Source organism: Aptenodytes patagonicus, chromosome 5 (genome assembly GCF_965638725.1).
Source record: "Aptenodytes patagonicus chromosome 5, bAptPat1.pri.cur, whole genome shotgun sequence".
Classification (NCBI taxonomy): domain Eukaryota; kingdom Metazoa; phylum Chordata; class Aves; order Sphenisciformes; family Spheniscidae; genus Aptenodytes; species Aptenodytes patagonicus.
In genome coordinates this window covers 24,661,936-24,682,389 of record NC_134953.1, presented here as the reverse complement: position 1 = coordinate 24,682,389, position 20,454 = coordinate 24,661,936, and the positions used below count along the sequence as shown (strand labels likewise).

The window sequence follows — 20,454 nt, the reverse complement described above, 5'->3', positions numbered from 1 at the left end:
CCTTCCTCCCTCATTGCTCTCTTCAGAGCACTTACATTTATATACTTCTTCCAGGAAACGTATTTGACAAAGCATCAGGAACACTTATTTTCATAGCAATTCCAGAAATTCTATTCCAAGCCATAAACAGCATTTTAAGAACTAAGTCCTCATCTCAGGACTCGGGGGGGGGGGGGGGGGATTATAAACCCCCTCCCCAAAAAAACCCGAACTAAAAACCCCAAATAAATAACAGATAGTCATCAGGCCGAAAGGAAAAGAAAGAACACTCAGCTGAGCTTATTTCCAACATAAGTCAACTGAGTTTGCCCTCATCATCATTACTCAATACTTTTTAATCTCTTAAATGGATTTTTGAAGGTTAAAAGGATATCTTTTTGGCTCTTAATAATAAAAGTTAGCCTTAAAGTATATTTTCTGGCTTATAGGAGCATTTTGGGCACATACCATGCAGCTTACTGCTCATTACAAAGGCGTTCATTTTGGCAACAACTCCAGTGAATTCTGAAGTAGTAAACTGGTCATCTGTGCAGCCCCACGTTACTGTCTAAACTTTGTTGTCATAATCATTTTGTATCATATCATTGTAGGCAATTATTTAAAGGATTAAAAAAGTATATTTAGGAACCTCCTGTTTAGGAAATATTTCACAAGAATGTCTGTAATGGTTTTGTACAACGATCTAGCATAGATCAGATACGGTAGATTGCCACAAGAAGTGCTTCCAGATAATGCAAATGCTGTGTTAAAATGAGCTGGGATCACTTCCAAAGTGAACACCTTCCTAATGAAGCAGACACATTCACTCACACAATCCCAGGTTTCATCCAACAGGCAGTCTGGGAAATGCTAATATTTTAATTGAATCCCAGACAGCACAGCATTGGGATTCATGCTGCAAAGGAACCTAACTAGAAGTTAGTGCACTAAACATCAGCTTCAACTGAGAATACTCACTGGTATTCCCTATATAGCCTCATTTATAGCAACTTGAACTGAAACCGTAGAAGTGGCTGCATATGAATTTTTTTTGCCCTGAAAGAGAATGTTGAAGCATATCGATATACACGCGTATTGTTTCAGGAAGTCCTAATCAGACATGCCATTGTACACCAGCCTAGTTTGATCACTGGGCTTTTTATTTGGGATACCACATCAAATTCCAAACAAAAATTCCTCATTAAACATTGGCCCTAAACTTAACATCAACTTGACTGAGTAGTCCCTCGTATTCATCTGCTGTACCATTATTTTGGATCTGCGTGGGTGCATTTGTCCAAGTAGACTGCGCTTATGCTCACCAACACGAGCCTTACCTGACTGACCAGGGGGTGGGACTCCTGATGATCCTCTGGGCAGACATAAAAATACCGTGAGGACTGCGGCTCTATTTCCTGAACATGGCTCAATGGCAATCGGTTTAGGAGCACCCTGAAAAAGGAAGATAGCTATGTAACGTCCGAGATTTCCATTACATTTTTACTTGTACATCTTTAATTTATTTTAAGGTTCATTGTAACAGTAGAAAGATATTTTTCCTAATTAGTTCTTTGCATTTAAACAGATCGTCCTACCCATGTTAATTGACTTAAAAATGGGCTTTAACAGCCCACACTGCAAATCTTACCAAACAGAAAAAACAAAATTATCATAAAGACAATAAAATTACACTTTTTATTTTATAGCTCACTAAATTTAGTGATATCAGCTTTTAAAGCTCAGAAAATGGCAAAACCTTTTGGTATACACACTGGTATCTGAGAGTACCAGAATTTCCCCTATTCTAATAAGTACCCATGTGAAAGAATTGTGCTTCAACAGCATCCGTTACCTAGCCCTCCTAATGCCAAAACCATCAAATGAGAGCAAATCTATATTATATGCAGATATATAAAGATAGCCAATCCCTCTTGAATTTCCCAGACCAGTAAGTCTGCCTTCTCTGTGTCTGTCCTGGTAAGCAAATGATTTCTTTGAGGCAGGACCTTCTTGAATTTTTTTGCATATGCAGAAAACAGGTGCAGTGTTACTATATTTAAATAAACTTAGAAACTCTCTGAAAATGTTGCCTGTGCAATTATCATCTTACTTTGTCTTATATAAAGCTATGATAATAGTGTTTTTGCTGGCAGGAGGTATGTGCTGTTACCAAACATCTCTCTCATTAGCTATATAGATTTTTTAATTTGCAGTTAGCTTTCAACTAAACGGTTGCTGCCATATTGTTCTCAAGTTACCAAGACCGAGGACACGAGGAGCTGGAAAAAAGCAAAGCAGTCTACAAAGCCATAGAATAATAAATTTCTAATATGACAATTTACAATGTTTCCATATTTACAAGTTTCCATGTTTTGTGCTCACTAAGAGATAGGCATTTCACTTTTGAGAGCTTAAACATTTAGTCAAGCACTGAAGATATTTCTAAAAACATTAGGTCAAAATCAGCATAAGCATTTGTTTCTTTTTTTTTTGTTTGTAAATTTTTACAATGTCTGTCATGTTCCAAGGCAAAATACGAGTTTGATATTTTGATTCAAAATTCAAAGCCATAAAACTTTCCATTTACATGCAAAATGCAATGTATATATAAACGTCAACTGATTCAAGTATACTATGAAAAATGATAGTTTAGCCAAGTTAAATACACTGCAAAGTACTAGATATAAAGAAAACAAAGGCGCTTCCATCATGTAAAGCAATTATCATTTTCTATTTTTCTACCTCCAAGTAACCAACATTTATTACTGCTCAGTGAAGATAAGGAAACAGGGAATACAGCAATAAATCGAACAATAGATAAATGTACTTTTTCTTTTACTTCATGGTCATATTTGAAAGGCATTTCTGTAGATTCATTTGAGGCGATAGCATTAAAATAACTTGGGTGAGGAATGTCATCTACTTTAAAATTGCCATGACATAATGAATGACAACTTATTCACTAAAACCTTACCAAAAGATGAAACAGAAAAGTAAAACCCCAAAAGCTTCAGCTAAAAATAATGTTGTTTTAAGAAACAACATAAGAAATAATTTTTAAACTGAGTGCACTGGATTTGTAGCATTTAATTTTTTTGTAATGTATTGGCTCAATGTAGGCCAAAGGAACAGATGAAGAGAAGAGATTCTGAACTTGTGTAAGCTGGTGTATGTCTGTTGACTTCCGTTGATCTATTAGCAGCAAAACATTGAGACAGGCGCTGCTGGATGATATGATTCTATACTAAAAGCAATGCAGAAAAGGGGGAAAACAGAGTGAGAACCTTACTAATATTAGCAGCATTGACTGCACATGCACAAAAGTAGTACCAGTGGATTATTGGAAAAGAAAGGTGTGGGAAAATTTTCTTATTAAGGTTTCTTTGACTTACATATGTTGAAGGGCAGTGTAAAAAACCATGCAAAAATAATGGTAATTCTTCTGATAATAATGTTTAATATAGAAAAGGGTCTTCATGGTATCATTCAGATTAGCAGCTAGTCTGTGTCCTGGGTGGTTTAAATCTCATCAGACAAGCGTAGGCATAGAATAACATAATATAACATACCAGCACTGACAGCAATCTGGTGCAGACATCCCTGCTTACTTCTCCCACTACTACATGCTTTCACTCACTCCTTCCTGTTGCACTTTCGATTGTCAAAATCTAAGGTTTCCCACCCCCACCTGTCACGCACTCATCACACCTCCTGTTGGACCTAAATACATGCCCCTTCATTCCAGCACTTCTACCTATATCTCTCTTCCCCAACCATTCAGACAGGTATGCAGCTCCACACCAGTTAAGTTCATCTCACTTCAACTCCGTGCCTCCTACTTCACCCTGCATTGGCCCTGCTCCTGCATCTTCAGTGCAAAATAGCCTTTCCAGCTCTAGGCAAGTTCCTGCAGCAGGAGCTGTGAACGGAGAAGACCAGGTGTTCTTCATGTCCATGGACAGAGTGCCATAAATTGTGGAGGTGGTTAGCCAGTGACTCTTGTGCACTCAACTAATATGGCAAATAGATTTTACAAATAAATACCATCGCATGGGGTGTCATGGACTATATACTATACTATATACTAGAACAACAGTGCCTGAATCCTTATACACCATTTGTGATTAAAATAGTTGGTGTTACTAATGCAAGCAATAGAGCAATTTAAGTCATCTTTCCTGATTTGTCACAATGGCAAATCAAATAACATGTTTCCTTTCTATTTGGAAAGGCAGACAAAATGAAATCTTCATTTTAAAATGTAATTCAGAATACAGTTTATGCAGACACACAACTGAAAGGAACAAATTAACTATTATGCCTTTTAATTTGGTGAATAATTACTTTATTATAAATCAAAATGATGATATTTTCTATTGCTGTGTAACATAAAACCTTTCATTAACAGGCCCCATCCTTTTCTGTTTGAAGTTTATACTAATGCTTTTCAAAACACAATTGGAGGAAATTATTTCTGATAAATATTTTTCAGAGGACTTCATCCAAAAATCAAATAGAGTAAGAATTTTCTATTTGTGCTTATTTGTTCTTTATAGAACGTTATGACTGAAAAAGCAGATGTCTTATCTTACCTCACATCATTCAGGTTCACTAGCAAAAAGCCACGGAAGCATAGAGCAAATGATAATACTTTAGATACCCTGAGGTTTGTCAGTTGTTTAAAGATAAATACATAACCATGAATCAAAGTTATTTCACAGTGACATAACATGTTCTCTGAAATGTGCCATTTATCATGCATTTTCCACGGGTTTTTTGGAAGAGATAAGGTACACATTTGTTTGCCCAAAGCACTTAGCTACCATGATTTACTTGCTAGAATTATCTTTTTTTTCCCCCCTGTATAGAAAGTGACTTACGTTTTTGCCAAAAAGCACAAATGACAATCACAGAGTTAATAAAACTTTATCAGTGGAAGACAGAACAAACAAACACTTCTTTATTAAACAACCTTGTACTCTTATATTCCCTTTCTTATGCACACCATGACAGAGAGAAAGAGGTACGTCAGTTGGGAAGGTGAAAAAGAAAGGGGAAGAAAACCAGGAGGGAATAAAAGGGTGAAAGAGCATATATTATTATTGATAGTGAGAAAGGAAGAATAAGTCAGTGGATGTAGAAAGAAGAAAAAAGTGGAGAGGGTAGGGAATAAAACAGAGACTTAAAAAAAAAAAAAGAGAGAGAGAGAAGGTTTTATCCACAATTTAAATGTGCAGTCATGTATGTATTCACAGGAAACAAGCATTAGAAGTCATCTTTCTGGGGTCCCACGTTTTTATCAGAGAAAAGGTTCTCCATTCTCTAGAATTTTTTTCTGAAAATCCTACAAAGACCTAAGCAAAAACTAACGTCCAGCTGCCTGGGTGACTTTGTGAGGAATTATCGAGCTTTGGGCAGATTCTTTGCTCACCCTTTATCTGTTTCTATAAGAAATAAATTTTGGCTGGATTTTTTTTTTTTTTTTTCCTATACAAAGGACAGATGACAATACTACCATTACTGGCATAAAAACATATGTCAGTATACAACATATTCATACCTGAATTAAAAATATTTGTTTCTAAGTAACCTAGCACATCTGCTTTATAATGACAAGAAAGTAACAAAACAAGTTTATTTTTTATTTAAGTATTGAAAAACCCAGCAAATCTTGCATTGTGTTATTTGGCTGTTTAGGAATAACACAGATGAGCAGCTTTAAGAGTCCAGACCAAGAAGCAGCTGGGAAGTATATTCTGTCACTCTCAGTGGGCAGGACGGGCAACAGAAGGCAGTGGCATGAAGATGGGAGAAGAGCAGGAGAACACAATGATGACTAAAGGGATGTTCATGGATCTGCTGTAAGGGTTTAGAACCTCTCTGGGGGAAATGCACTGAAACTTTAGCATCGATTCTTCTCTATCAATGAAAATATTTAATACTGTGAATACGGGAAGATGAAAAGTGTAAAGTGTTTTGGCTCTATCTGTATTCCAAGAAGTGGTGTCTCACGGAAGTGCTATAAAACTTTGGATTTTCAGTACTAAGTAATATCTATATATATTTTCTGTTCAGCATTCTAAGTTACGTGCATCCAATTTTTAAAAGTGCATTATTATACCATAAGACAAATAGATCACGTAAGACTAAATGGCTCCAAACTCATGCCAAAAAAGCAATTAGAAAATTGAATCAAGGAATTAAGGATTAATGTGAGCATGTTACACCTGTCAGCAGTAATAAGTATTTTGACAAGAACAGAATAAAGTTTGACAGTGTGCACAAATACAGATCTGATATATAAATCAAGTATTAAAATGTAAACAACTATGCATTAATCACTGTAATGTTTTCTAACTAAAATGGTCTTAGTACTACTTATGAGAATTCATTATAAATAAAATTTCATCTCTTAAAAAACCAGCTTGATTTATATTTTTTGATTTGGTAATAAATGATGCAAATTTAAACTTTGTTTTTAATCATATTATTAAACCAGAATTAATCTGGTGAATTCCACATAAACTAAGCTTGATGGCTTGGCAAATAAACAAATAATCAAATCTGTTGTTGTGGCAGGATTAGTACCAGACTCGGAATGTAAATAGCCACTTTTCTGGAGTTCAGTGTGCAAGACTTCAGAGGGGAGAAGAGAAAAGAAAAGAAACAAGACTGTGTCCTCTGAAGAGGTAAAGAATGTAGAAAAGGAGGAAACGTAAAATTTAGACAGTTCTATTACAAGTACTCACATCTTCATTTTCTCTCAGCTTCAGGTTCTTTTCCTGAATTCTTTGCTTATTTTCTGAGTTTCTTGATTCATTTGTGATAAGCAAGTCTCAGATCCAGCAAAGCACTTGAGTACCTAAGTTGGATTTTGGTCAAATTTAGATACCTACATGCAAACTCAAAAGCCTCAAACCCCTGTTAATCTTAGTTTCAATATTAAAAATTTCCCAATAGCTGAAGCTCTCCTCTACCAGCCCAGGCACATCCTGGTCTCTCTTACACCCACTCAGGATTCACTGGCATTCCTGCAGCTGCCCTGGATGTAGAGCTCGATCTAGGTAGCTGTTTTCAAAACATGCTTACCAAATTAGATTTTTACAATACAGTTGTGGCCACTTTTAAAACACGGTTGAAAGCAGAGGTAGCTCTGTTCTTCATGGAAAGAGGATTAATCCTGGTTTTCCTATTCTGCTTTTACTAAATGCTTGTTTGAGCTGAAATACTCTGACCCATAATTAAAGATGCAGAGTAAAAATGCTGTGATTGCTCTGACCATTTTCAGTGCAGTAAAGGCAGACTTTTCAGCAGTGCAAAGGAAGAAAATAAAATTCATCCTTTCAAATTTACAGAATTCCATTGATGTCATTTGGTGGGGGCTTTTTTGGCAATTTTGCTGGAGAAACTTCAAATGTTCCTAGCACAGCTATCCTGGCAAGAGGAGGAGATGGGAGACTCCCACCTGTAGCCAACCTCCATCCTATCCCCACCTGATTTTCTCCGTGGTCATTTGCCAAGAGAATCAAAACCAACTTTAATGTCAGCGGAACAAAGAAACGCTGTTTGCTCCTCCCAGCAGAAGCCCACCACTTTGACAGCACCCGCTGCTGCCCTAAGGAGAACCTGGCACTTCTTCCAGAGTGCTGAAACTAAGGCAAACAAGAACTGTAATCAGTACTGCTGTTTTCTTAGACTATCAGTGTTATACTGCATTGCTATTCTAAATGTTGGGTACATATTAACTAACACTCATTAACATAGTTTTGAGTATGAGCTTCCAACCCACCCAAAAGTTTTGACAATTTTCTCCACAGATTTATTCAATGAGTAATGAGCCTTAATGACAGTGCAACAGGGGAAAAAAAAAAAGCTTTCACCAAATATCATTTGTGTGCCAGGAGAAATATACTTTAGGAAATACCGCAACAGAATAAATAAGCAAGGCTGGAGTTCTGAACATTGCTTTGTGGCTGGCATAGGAAACACCAGTTCTTCATATGACCCTAGGGTTTTACTGAAACTATAAGCATCCACTAAAGATTTTCATTTAATCCATCCCGTAAAGTTCCTCTGTTGCAATTAGTGAGTGGAAAGCTTTACCTCACCTAAACCTACAAAAATGGCCCAGAGCCTGAGTGTCCTCAACGCTTTGGGCTTCTAAACTGCACCTACTTTTGCCTGAGGACTTCTCAGTGATTTCTAACTTTGGTTAATGAGGTCCCACTAACCCATGCGAGGTCCATAAACACGTTACCTACAGCAGCAAAAGCTAGAGAACATTTTGGAGTATCTTACAATTCTTCCACCTATACTAAAAGAGACTTGAGGTAACCACCTTGCTTCTGCAACTGAGTCATCCAGCCAGCGCTGATTTACTGGGAGGACTCTATCAACTCTACTCGACCTTCAGAATGAACCAGTTTTCCCTGAAAATTTCTATAGTGTCCAATGGAACTGAGACCAACAGGCTTATTTATAATAAAATGCAACCTGACCAAAATTATACTAACATTTCTTATTAGAGTTTTTTTTTAATAGTGAATTATCATTCGACAGTAATTTTGCCCCATTGTTTTAGCAGAATATAAATCTCAGTTAATTTCCTTGTTTCAAAATAGCCATGAAAATCTTAGAATATATTGGTACATTATTTTCCATAAGAAAACCAGTGGGAATTAACAATAAAAAGAACACCCTATGATTACCAAGCTGTGATTATGGCCCCAGTGAACAAAACACATTGTTATCCTTCAATTTATTGTCTTACCTCTCTATCTCAACTATATCAATACACAGTGATAGGCTGCATTCTTTTTTGCAGTCTTTTCTGAGTAGAATGTGGTTGTTAGTTATCAAAGGTTATGTACTGATGTAAAATTTATGTATTAATCTGAAAGTGTTTATGCTCAGAAGAGCCATATTTTTATTATAAGAACTATATTTATTTGCAACAAAGTTACTCTCAGTTAATCTAGTAAGAGGCTTCATTTCAAAGCCTAATACTATGTCATATAGCATTTCATTAGCAAGAGTTATGACTTGACATTCTGATTAAAACTGATTTATTAAGACAAAGCTACGAGAAACACCTGCAGATGCATTTATTTTCAATGGGGCTTCCAGAAAGAACTCCTAGTCAGGTTTCTTATTCAGCTTTCATCCTACTGCCTAGAGGTTGTTTCTTCTGAACTGTGACACTAGTGTGAACCATCCCGCAGTTTTCCTGACTTTCACAAGTGGCTGAACAGAACACAAGACATTGAAGTTAAATCAAACTATCAGGTAGCTGCAAGGCACATTGCATTTCATTTCTTTTTCTGTGTGTCCGTGTATGTGCTTTCCTGTCTCTTCATACTGTTAAATACTTTACTATTCCATCTTTCCCACTAATAAGAGTAATTTCAGGTTACTCTGGAAAATACTGAACATAACTTACAGCGGATGGTGTGTGTAGTAGTTGTACTGGATAACTGCCAGAGGTATCCCCAAGAGCCTCCAGAACATTCCCCTATTAAGCTGTGTGAGTCTGATTAAAGGCTAGCAATGCTAGTGTCCAGTTTGTGAAAGAAATGTATCTTGGCAGCAGCTAGCTAGATCCTGTTGGGAAAAACACCTGAGACCCTACGTCTGTGGCATATACCAAACATCATGTATCCCCAGATACTTTCCTGTAAATTCTTCCTACTGCTGTTTCAAATTCTGTAAGTCAAAGTGGTGCTGTGCAGTGAAGCGATGCTAATGGGCATTTGTTTCCCAGAAGGATCTCCAAGGATTAGAAACAAGAAGTGGAGAATCCTGTTATTCCTTCACAATTCAACCTTAAAGGCTCTTGTCTATGAAAACTCACATTTCACTGTGACAAATTACTGACAGTCCATCACTGTTTGAACTTGGGCTGATCACTTAAGACCACATCGTCACTCCCATATATCACAGTGGTAACTTTACCCCAGACTGCCTGGCAAAAGAGGACATGGTCCCTCCAGAGTCACTACTTACTTTTCAGGGTGGGAAAGATGAAGTACTAGGCGCAGTTTAAATTCTGCCTAACTTGCAGGCTAACAAGGGTGGCTGTGGTGGCAGGCAGGGGAATGCTGAGCTAAAGATGAGCACAGTACAGGTCACTTCGTCAGGAGCAAGGAAACCAAGTCAGCTACAGATTTTTGAAGTGTCCATGAGGTGGATAAACTTGGGCTGTCCTTTGCTCAGGGTGGATCACAAAATTTCAGTCTGTCATTGCAACATTGAATCTCGGACAAAGTCAAAAGTTCTGACTAAAAGGTGGCTTTTCTAACCACAGAGATCTCATTCGTGTAGCTGTGCAGCATCCTAGAGTCATTAAAGAAAAGTTTTGATTATTATTTAGGAGATCTATGCCAGACTCGAGGGTTAGGAAAGGCAAGTGTCCTGAAATTATTATGCTGTATTTTGCATTCCTTGCAAAATTGGAAAGAAATATAGTACACCATATGTCATCCAAAATACGATTTTAGTGAACTTTTCTTCAGCAATGCTTTTTAAAGTTCTTTTGTAACCTCCTGGCCACATGCAGGATGTCTACTGAATGATAAATTAAAACATTTATACCTGGAATCGTAATAATAAAAAAGAGAACTAAATCAAGACACATTGTGAAAACTAGCTGTCAGCAGAAGGGATTAAAGTGCAAACTTGGCAATATTCTTAATGCAGGAAAAAATGCTAATGGCACCAGAATAACAAATTACTTTCTATCATGACAACTTACACAGATCTCAGCCTACTCAATGTAGGGAAGACATGAACCAAACACCTGAAAGAATGACATAGCTTTTGATTGTCCTTACTGTGGTCCAAGGACAGCTGTAAAATGTGTACACCATAGCCAAAAACATTCTGAAACAAATTATCCCACTACTTAAGATTTGTTAAGTCTATGGAAGTTTTCGTCCTAGTGACTATGTGTGGATACTGTGGATCAGATTGTAGCTGCTCCAGCAGCCAGAAGAAACAACAATACAAGACTTCTCTATTCCAAGGAAAAGGTATGTGCAGAAAAGCAAAAGGGAACCTCGTTTTGCTCTATTATATATTAGTAGCAACAGCATGTGTTAAACTGACTAGCAGTTTTGGCAGTAGTTGCTGCCAATGAGATGGAAAGGGAGAGGGCAGGCTGGCAAGGCTGTGAAAGCACAAACCAGACCTTTTTAAAGGTGTTGCAAGATACGTCTCTCACTTTCCTCTCTTGAGGACCTCCATCACCTAGTCTGTCCATTCACCAATTTGAAAGCATAATTGGGTACAGTTTTTCACTTGAATCTTATGAATTAATTCAAATTTCAAATATCGGTGAGATAATCCTCAGCTGCCTAAATCAGCACAACACTCGAGTAACAGCAGAACTATGTTGATTTATACCAGCTGCAAATCTGACACTATATTATTAATTTCTTAATGGTGTCCTTGAAAAATCCTGCAAATAAACTCAAGTGTTGTCACGTAATGTTGCTTTCCAAGATGCTCCCCATCAAGACTGTTAGTACTTACAGTGGTCACAAACATATTAGGAACTTCGCTGAAAATGCACAAGAAATGAAACTTACAGGATCCAATCTGACAAATAATGAGACACATGAGAATTAGTGCTTGGAGAAACTGTTGCATTAAAGCAAACAGGATTACTTGCATGGATGAAATTAAGCATGTTACTCATGTTAGCTTAACAAAACTGATGGAGTTTTTAAAAAAAAGAGGCAGGGGTTTTTTAATAACAAAATAGGAAAAAGACTGCTCCTTTAAAATATTACAAAATCTGCATCATTTTTACTAAACCAGCAAAGATCTACTGTATAAAGTATTTGCTGAACTTGGATTTGCTGAATCCCACTTACTTATTCCACTTGCATGGAAAGTAAGTGTTGTTTTTTTAGAAAGTACCATATTCCAAGCCTGCCTACCCCCTTGAGCACTGCTAACTGAAAACGAGTAGTATGGAAACATAGTCCAGCTCAGCTTACACTTCTGTTCCATGTGTGTTTCCTAGGGCACAGCAGGAACTTCTACTTATTTTATATTTATATTTATATTTTCTTCAGTATGATGGTAGACAGTCACGAACAACAGAAATCATTCACGTTGAATTCTATAGTCCCAATCCTTATCACATGAAAGGACAGAAAAGCTTGTTATTTTGCTTCATAAAATGTTCTCACTTTAAATTTTACATTGTAAAATTTAGCAGCAGTGATGATGCTTGAAACATCTTTTCTTCAAAAGACATACCATTTTCACAGCATTTACCATCTTTTATAAAGAGTTTCCTTGAAAATTCACAGATTTGTGAACTTTTCATTGGAGTTTGCTTCAAATCCTTGCATTCCCTGAAGCTTTGTACTCCATCTTGTATATTTTTCATAGCTAACCAAATGATTTCTCTTCCCCTAATTTTATGCATAGAGTTTAATCCACTGCCAAGAATAAAACAGAGTAATGTTTGTCCTGTACTTCACTCAACAGAATGGTATAACACATTTACTTTTGTACTATATGTAAACTCTAATTTATTTTAGCAGCGACTACTGCTAGGCTAACAAGGGAAATCTTGCATTTCACCATTGTTTTCTGATTGCTCTTCCCTTTTCCCACCCCTTCCCAACACCTTTCCCAGTCTTACGGTGCTCTTTCCATGGAAATAAACGTCCCATATCAAATGCCACTGACTAATACAATAAGATCCTGCTCCTTCTGCTTATTTACTTAAACAAGGGTTGAGATTTGAGATCAGTCATCAAGCAGATGTTATTTCTGAAGCTGAAAGTATTCATGATGATTGTTACTATAGAAACCAAGCTTTGTAAAATATTCCAAACAAACACTTCTTTATTAGCCTGCACTGTAACTACAGCAGTCTGCATTACGCTGCATCCCACAGTAAGTTATCAACTGCGCATATTTTCTTTCTGGTTATTTGCTTTCAATAGTAACTACAAGACAGGATTTCTATAGGTCTTAAAAGATAATGTAACACAATACCAGCCATCCATAAAATGACACACACTATACTCATTCAGCACTAAACTCCCGCCTGTTTCATTTCCCCCCTCCTGTGGGCAGCCACTCAAATCAGTGTTTCCCTGTTCAGCAACAGTGAAAAACAGGAACCCACTGCTAATTCCTGTGGTTAGATCAGCAGCACAAAACCAGCAGTGGTTACTAAATGCCAGCCTCAGCTTCTTTAGCAATTAAACCATTCTTAATTCTTAGTAGACTTTGTGAAGCCAATGCGTCACTCAGAAAGCATCTTTCAACGGCTTGTCATATCATAACCAGAAGTTCAGCCTTGTTGTTTTATTTGTTAATCATACTAGAAGAGGAGTAAAAATTTGAATCCCGGTTCCAGTGACATCAGTGGGACTCCAGCAGTGCAGGATCCCTGACCCTGAGTGCACCCCCAGGGAAGAGGGCTGGAGCAGGTCACAGCCATCACTGCCAAGGTGACTTAGAAACACCACAGCCTGTGCCAGTGGGAAGGGGCAGGTGAAGTCCCATTAGCCCAACCTGTGCCTGGTATTTTAACCACCTCTCTCTCGCTACACTTAAACTACCCATATACAAGTAACAGGGCAAACTTCTATTTGAAGTTAAGCAGGTGAAAGCTGGCTTGTTATTATAACACATGGAAAGGAAAACTGTATTTAAGGCTATGCAAGGAAATTAGAAGGAATTTTATGACAGAATGAATGCATCATGTGGATATTGGAAATATTCCTTCTCTGAGGCTTTTCTGTCTCCTTTCACAGAGAAATCCTTAGAAAGGATAAAATGTTACTAATATTTCAGAATATAGAGATGTTCAAGACAGGTATGGTAGCAACTTCTGATTATTATAATGAAAATTCCAAAGCTGTTTTCATTCTCAACTTATTGTCATGTGCTCATAATGTCCTTTAACTTTCTATACTCTGTTTCTGTTCAAACAGGACAATTTTGCCCAAGTCTTTCAGAAACTGCTCAGCTATCTTTGAGATGTGGGACAGTTAACATTTTTTCCTAATACCAGTAGTATCCAAGGCTTACAATTTAATTTAAAACTTGGCCTTGACTCAGGTAACATTGAAGATTCCTGCCTTTCATTATTGTAAAACAAATCTGTTTTAGAATACAGTGATACAATCAGAGCACGATTAGAATTCCATAAGAATATATGGCTGTATGGAACTACATGTGCCACTGGTATCTATTTTAACACACAATACTGCCATAGCGAGGAAAGTATTAAGCAAAAGAGCACAACTAAGGAGCCGGTTAAAAAGTTTTAGTTGTGGTGATTTGTGCTGTCTGCAACAGTATGCTGAAGATAATAATAAAATAAAAAAATCTGTAAAACATTCTAAGTGTGAGAAATGCATGGCAAAGGATATTCTGGAAACAGGTCACAGACAAAGCAATAGCTCACAGACAAAGCAGGCATGTTTTATGAAGACAGAGTTACAATTTAGAAGTGATTGTGTGGGACTGAATACAAAGAATGCAATTAAGGCATGGCACATGTCCTGATGGACCAACATCCAGAGAGGAGAGTGCTGTAGTTAAATGCTGTAGTCAAATGCTGCAGGAAGATTAAGGGATCCGAGAACATACAAGCTGTCTATTAAATGGCAGTTACCTATGCACTGTACCCAGAACATCTTAACAGATTTTGTATGTCTGTGAAGTAGGTCATGTTTTCTCCATGGTGGAGAAGTTATAGATAGCTGTAGATAACTATAGATAGCAGAGCCTAACATGGCCAAAGCATGCCAGGACTTCTGGATAGGGGCTCTCAAGGAATTACAACAGCTAGCAACAAATCTGACTGCCTCCTACTTCCCAGCTTAATTGAGCAAGTTGCCATTTACAGCTACAGTGACTTAGGGCAATCTTCAGTACCTGCCTATAGCAAGCCGAACCCATTCTCCTTTACGTGTAGCAACTTAGCTTTGCTAAGGGTGTTTGTTTGGGTTTTTTTAATTTTTCTTAGCTTTTTCTTGCTGTATTCCATGTAGAAAGGACACATAATGTAACAAAATAAAATACAAATGCATTTATACATACATACAGATAGACAACACAGACAAGTACATGTCATTATTTCTAATTGCGCTATTAGAAATCTCTGGAATGTTATGTTGAAGCAAAAATCTAAGCATAATAAAAACTATGTCAAGACCTTGAAAGAGAAATTATCTTGAAAACCTCAGTCCCCGACAGAGCAGTTTCTCATAATTCCCCAAATGTCTATTGAAATGAGTTGCACTAAGAGGTTCTAGAGCCATCAATATATTTAAGAATTCCGTAGATGTCTTTTAGTTCTCTTTGATCATAAATTGCCAGAATGGTTTCTACTCTCTCCAGTTCCCTGTCCCTGATTCTTCTGCTGTGACATTTCTGGATGACTTCCAGTTCTGATTGTTGTAAAGTCCTTGTTTTTGCAGAATCACCTAGTGTTGAAATTTGCAATTCCAAACACTATCTTTTTTGGTCTGTTTATCAGCTAACACTCTTTGCTCAAGCAATCTTTGCCCTTCACATTCCAATTGGTTTTGTCCTTATTCAAACTTCTAGGAATTTACCATAAGTAATATAACTTAAAACATAGATGAATATTTTTCTTCATTTAAGAAAAAAAATTATCTTTGTGTAACCTTCCGTTATGGGAAGTATCTGAACACATACATAATGACAAATTTGATTTCGGGGATTAACATCTCATCCATTCGATCTCTTTTATTATTGAGTTTTATTTTTACATTTTCTTTGTATTTTTAAAACAATTTTTCATGTCCACATTAAAGGCCTCTTTGTATAGTTACAATTTTCCTCCAGTTTGCCTGGTTTTCGTTATTTGAGTTTCCTAATTTTCAGTGAACTGCTGAGCAAGCTGAAGATGTTAATTGGGTATATCACTTCATTTTTTCTTGTAGGAGCTTCTTATTAATGGCTGCTCATGCAGATGTTATAGATGTTAACCAATTTGCACCTGTCCTTCTAAAAGATTCAGTTAGGTCCCTATTTAACCATCTGTAAACAAACCCTTGTTCAGTAACAGGGTTCAGCCATTTATTGTGAGCTAGCAAAGGCCAGTAAGGGCCTTACGCTACCGCTCTGCCCTGCGGTAAATGTATGACTTCTCTCAATATACAGAAAGTAACTGGAAAAAGACAAATGACTCACAATCTGGATTGCGGATCACAGGATTCTCTCTAATTGAGTCATCGTTATTACGAGAAAGCATCGAAAATTGCAGGTGTCTGTTTCTCCCATGAAGCACCTGGTGCTTTAGCAATACTAAGAATTGTGTATTCCATAGCTATAAGAAGTGAGGATAATGAAGATCATACCTTCCTAGGATGAAAGCAATAGGGAGACAGTCTTTAAAAATAAAATTACTTCCTCAGATAAAAATGATATTTTTCCCCCCCAGAAGAAAGGCACATTATTCTGAGCATTTGCAAAGATCCTGGTCTTCCAGAACACCAATGGTCACCCGCTAGAAAGTTCTTTCATGTTTTTGAGTTGTTAATCAATAAGTTCATCAGTTATTTTCCTTTAATATTGTTTTCAAAGCTGCCGTCTACCTCTAATTCTATACTGTAGCACTTTCTACACTCCGCAGTGACCACAGGAGTTTCTGAACAGCTTCAAGCAGGATAACTAACCTCCCTAATAAATCTTGTCTCTCACTGCCTCCTGGGGAGCATGCTCATTTGAGCATGCCAATGCAACGCAGATATCTTTTTTTATTATAACATGCATAGCATTATATACTTAAGGCACTATATATTTATATGTATCCCATTCCCAGTATGCTGTTACGGACCACATTACTAAATTATTGTCCGTACTTAAGAGCAATTTCTAGCATGAAAGGAAACCATCTTCTCTATTCTTACAAGCAGGTAACTTACTGATGTGTGTCAGTAGGCATTATTCATTTTTACCACACAGAAGCAGATCAAGGGTGCCACTAAATCACACGGAAAGGATTACAGCTACTCTGAGGCACTTCCAGTTCTCCCATCGTATCTATTTCTCATCCTTCCCTATTCTGTTCAGTACATTCCTGTTAATCCACACCAAAGATTTTGTGTGATGACCACAAATACAGGACCATCTGCACAAAATACGTACATGGAAGTGACTGCTTTTACATAGCATGTCATGTGAGCAGAAAACATGACAGAATCCACGTAACTTGGCTTTATATGACTTTAGAGGCGATATTCACATTTTGATTTAGTGCTAACATCTCAGTGATAATATTTTATGCTTTCCACCATATTTCAGCAAGGGATCATTGTGACTCTTATATTTGAAGCAATTTATTTTGTCTTTAATTCTCCAATTGTTAGAACTGTTTTCTGGACAGCACTTGTACGTAGTTAGATCCCTACTATATAGTCTTTAGGAGTTGAGCAGGATCATTAGGATTTGAAAAGAAAATAAAGAAATAAATTGAACTTGTTAATCACCAAAGGTTGGGGAAAAAAAAAGAATCTATGAAGGGGGAAAGCAGAGCCACAAATCGGAGATCTACCCTAAGGACTTTCATCTTCCTTCTTCTGCAGTTCCACTTTTCTCTGACTCAGTGATCGCCCTCAAAATCCAGTTTTGTTATAGCACATTTATTTCATATTGATTGCAACAGATTGTATAACATGAGACATCTCTTTGCAATTTTCCAGATTCTTCTGAAAGTAAACTCATCAAATTATCTAAAAACGTGTTACCAGGTTTCTTAAATATGGCACCTACTGCTGTCTTTCCTTTCAATTACCATGTACATGCAAATGATTAAATTAATGTTCTCCTGTATCCCCACACAGGCCATTATCATACCTGTTGTGTCAGATATAACCCATTGCACACCTCTGTTCACCTGTTCCATACTTAAAACAAAAAAACCACTCTTTTGGAGACCTAGTCTGACTTGAAAAATATCTAAATACATTTTGTAATAGTTGTTCCCAACTCAAAATGCCGAGGCACTTTCTGTTCTTAAGATCTGGAATTAATCTAAAAGCTCATGATATATATGCCTGATATTTCATTTAGCACCAGCGAGCACTTCTGGGCCTGCTATCTCAGGCAGGGTTAGATAACCTAAGGGTTGGATAACCTAAATTGGGAGATTTACAGCTTTCCACTGAGATACACAGCACCTGCTTCAGGACTTCAAGATTAGACTGATACAAATGAAGGAATTAGCTTTATAATCTAAGAAAGCAAGAACTAAACCCACACCACAGTTTTTGATTTCTGTTTTTTTCTGCTGTGAAACATGTGGCATATGCATAATGTATGGCAACGCGATCTACAGAGCTTTTATTGATGGTTGTTTGGTGTGATCTATATAACTCATATATCGCTCATTTATGACTAATGCAGTCCTCCCAAACTCTTGCTCACACACATATAAAAGATGAAAATATTCAATGAATATCACTTTAGGAAGGCCACATTATTCTTGAATGTCAGAGCTTATGCAAGTCATGCTGAAGAAGGCATAACACTAACTGACATCACACAATTATGCACTCTAAATACATTATGCATTTTAGAAAAAGAAGTAATTTAGAGAAAAATGTGAAATTTTTCCTCTCGTACTAGTTTTTTGTATACTTTGGATCTAAAACCAGTGCCTTAGCTTCCATCAATTCAACTGCATAATGCTGAAAAATAGAAAACTGGAGTGTAAAATTTTCTGAGTTTATAATTTCATCTAGCAGGGACCATTTTTACTGTCTGATTTGTATTTAATAAATAATGCATTTTTTTTATGGCATATATTTCTAGTTTCTATTTTTTTTATGGTACCAAGGTTCTACAGCTTCCAGTATGCACAGGCATCTGATGACTTCACCATCAATGTCTCCGCAATATATAATGATTAGGGGGGCAGATTTTTACATGCTCAGTTTTTTGAATGTTGAAGAACTAAGGCTAAAAGATTATATGATTAATTTTTTTATAGCTGGCCACTACAATTTCTCTAAAAATTCCAAATATCCCAAATTTTAAGAAGTTGTATTACATTATCTCCAAAGGCCTTATATGTTTTTATTTTAATAGAATTTATTTGGTGTAAAGGAATATAACTATATATTCAATAGTTAAGTATTCACTGTGAAATATTCAGCAATAAATCAAAGTTTATTATTTTATTAGTGTTTTCAGTATATTAAATACCAAATACAAAATTTTAAATGTTGATTCATAAAGTCTCTGAACTATCTATAGACCTTTCAGTTTCTTCATAGGATATGGTTTGTAAATCTTTAGGATATACATTTTAAATTATTCATAATCAATACTAAAATCAAAGAGTTGGCAGCTACCTCATTCTAAAAACTGCAGCCATGCAATTCATATTCTGCCATAGTGGTCAGGTCAGAGTAACAAAACAAAATGAACTGATGCAGCTAATTACAACCTAATTCCAGCTTCCCAAATTGAAACAAATGATTGAACTGTATCTGCCACATTGAACTTAACATCACTCAACCACCTGATGTTGTACTAGTGTGACAACTTATAAGCAAATGGACGCTGATTATGAATAAGCCCATAGTGAAGTGCTTTACAGGTTTGAGACCTGCCTATTATATTGTTTGGGCAGCTCTTAAGAAAGATTTGAAGGTATGAAAGCACATGATGGTATTCTTTTAGAGATATCTGGTTTAATATTTCCAAATGCTGAAAGTCATTCCTCTCGTTGCATGTAGATTTCCTGTCTCATCATCATGACATTGAACTGAATGTAATCTATTGCAATACAAATCAGACAGGTTTTCTTCCAATCAGTTAATTTACATGTGCAAGCAGATAATCACAAGTATGCAGTGTGGCTAGTAAAATAAAAATTAAAAATTTTTTCCTATCAAAAAAAATTAGTTTTGTGTTGAAAATGGAGTAAGAGAGATGATAGAGGCAAGGCCAAATAATTGCAGGAACACTTCTACCAAGAATGTGAGAAATAAGGATAAAAGTCCTGCTTTGTTTGTTTAAAAATAAGGAATTGCGCCTGTGTCTCCTACAGCCTCGGTGCATGCCATACCACCATATGATGGTCAAACATTAACTGTTGATGAATATTTATTTAATTCCTTCCAAGTGGGATGGATCACCTGTAAGACACTAATTTATAGCATATTAATCAAGGCACTTTCCTAGGGGACACAAGACTACTGCTACAGGGATGAGATCTACCATGGTTCCCTGATGACCCAGACTTCAGCATTTAGACATGTAATTTAAGCAACAAAATTTCCTTGCCTATGTTTCTATGCTGCTTTACCTTGGATGGTCCATCAACTCACTGAGCTTTTCCATCTGGGTCAGAAACCATTCTGATCACTTAAGCTGTCTCCATGCAAAGAAGAGGTCCTCATTTGGTGCTAAGTGTTTAGTTACTACCTGTATCCTGCTGAAACTGGAGTGTCTTAAGGAGGGGCA

General features: G+C 36.7%; 1 protein-coding gene across 2 annotated transcripts in view; it reads right to left on the bottom strand.

Moving 5' to 3' along the window:
• Nucleotides 1-20,454, bottom strand: part of ATRNL1 (attractin like 1) — a 555,427-nt gene that overhangs the window by 59,088 nt on the left and 475,885 nt on the right. For both annotated transcript variants that reach the window (XM_076339089.1, XM_076339090.1), the window contains one exon: nt 1,317-1,431. In XM_076339089.1, the coding sequence (XP_076195204.1) occupies nt 1,317-1,431 (115 nt within the window). The remainder of the gene's footprint in view (nt 1-1,316; nt 1,432-20,454) is intronic.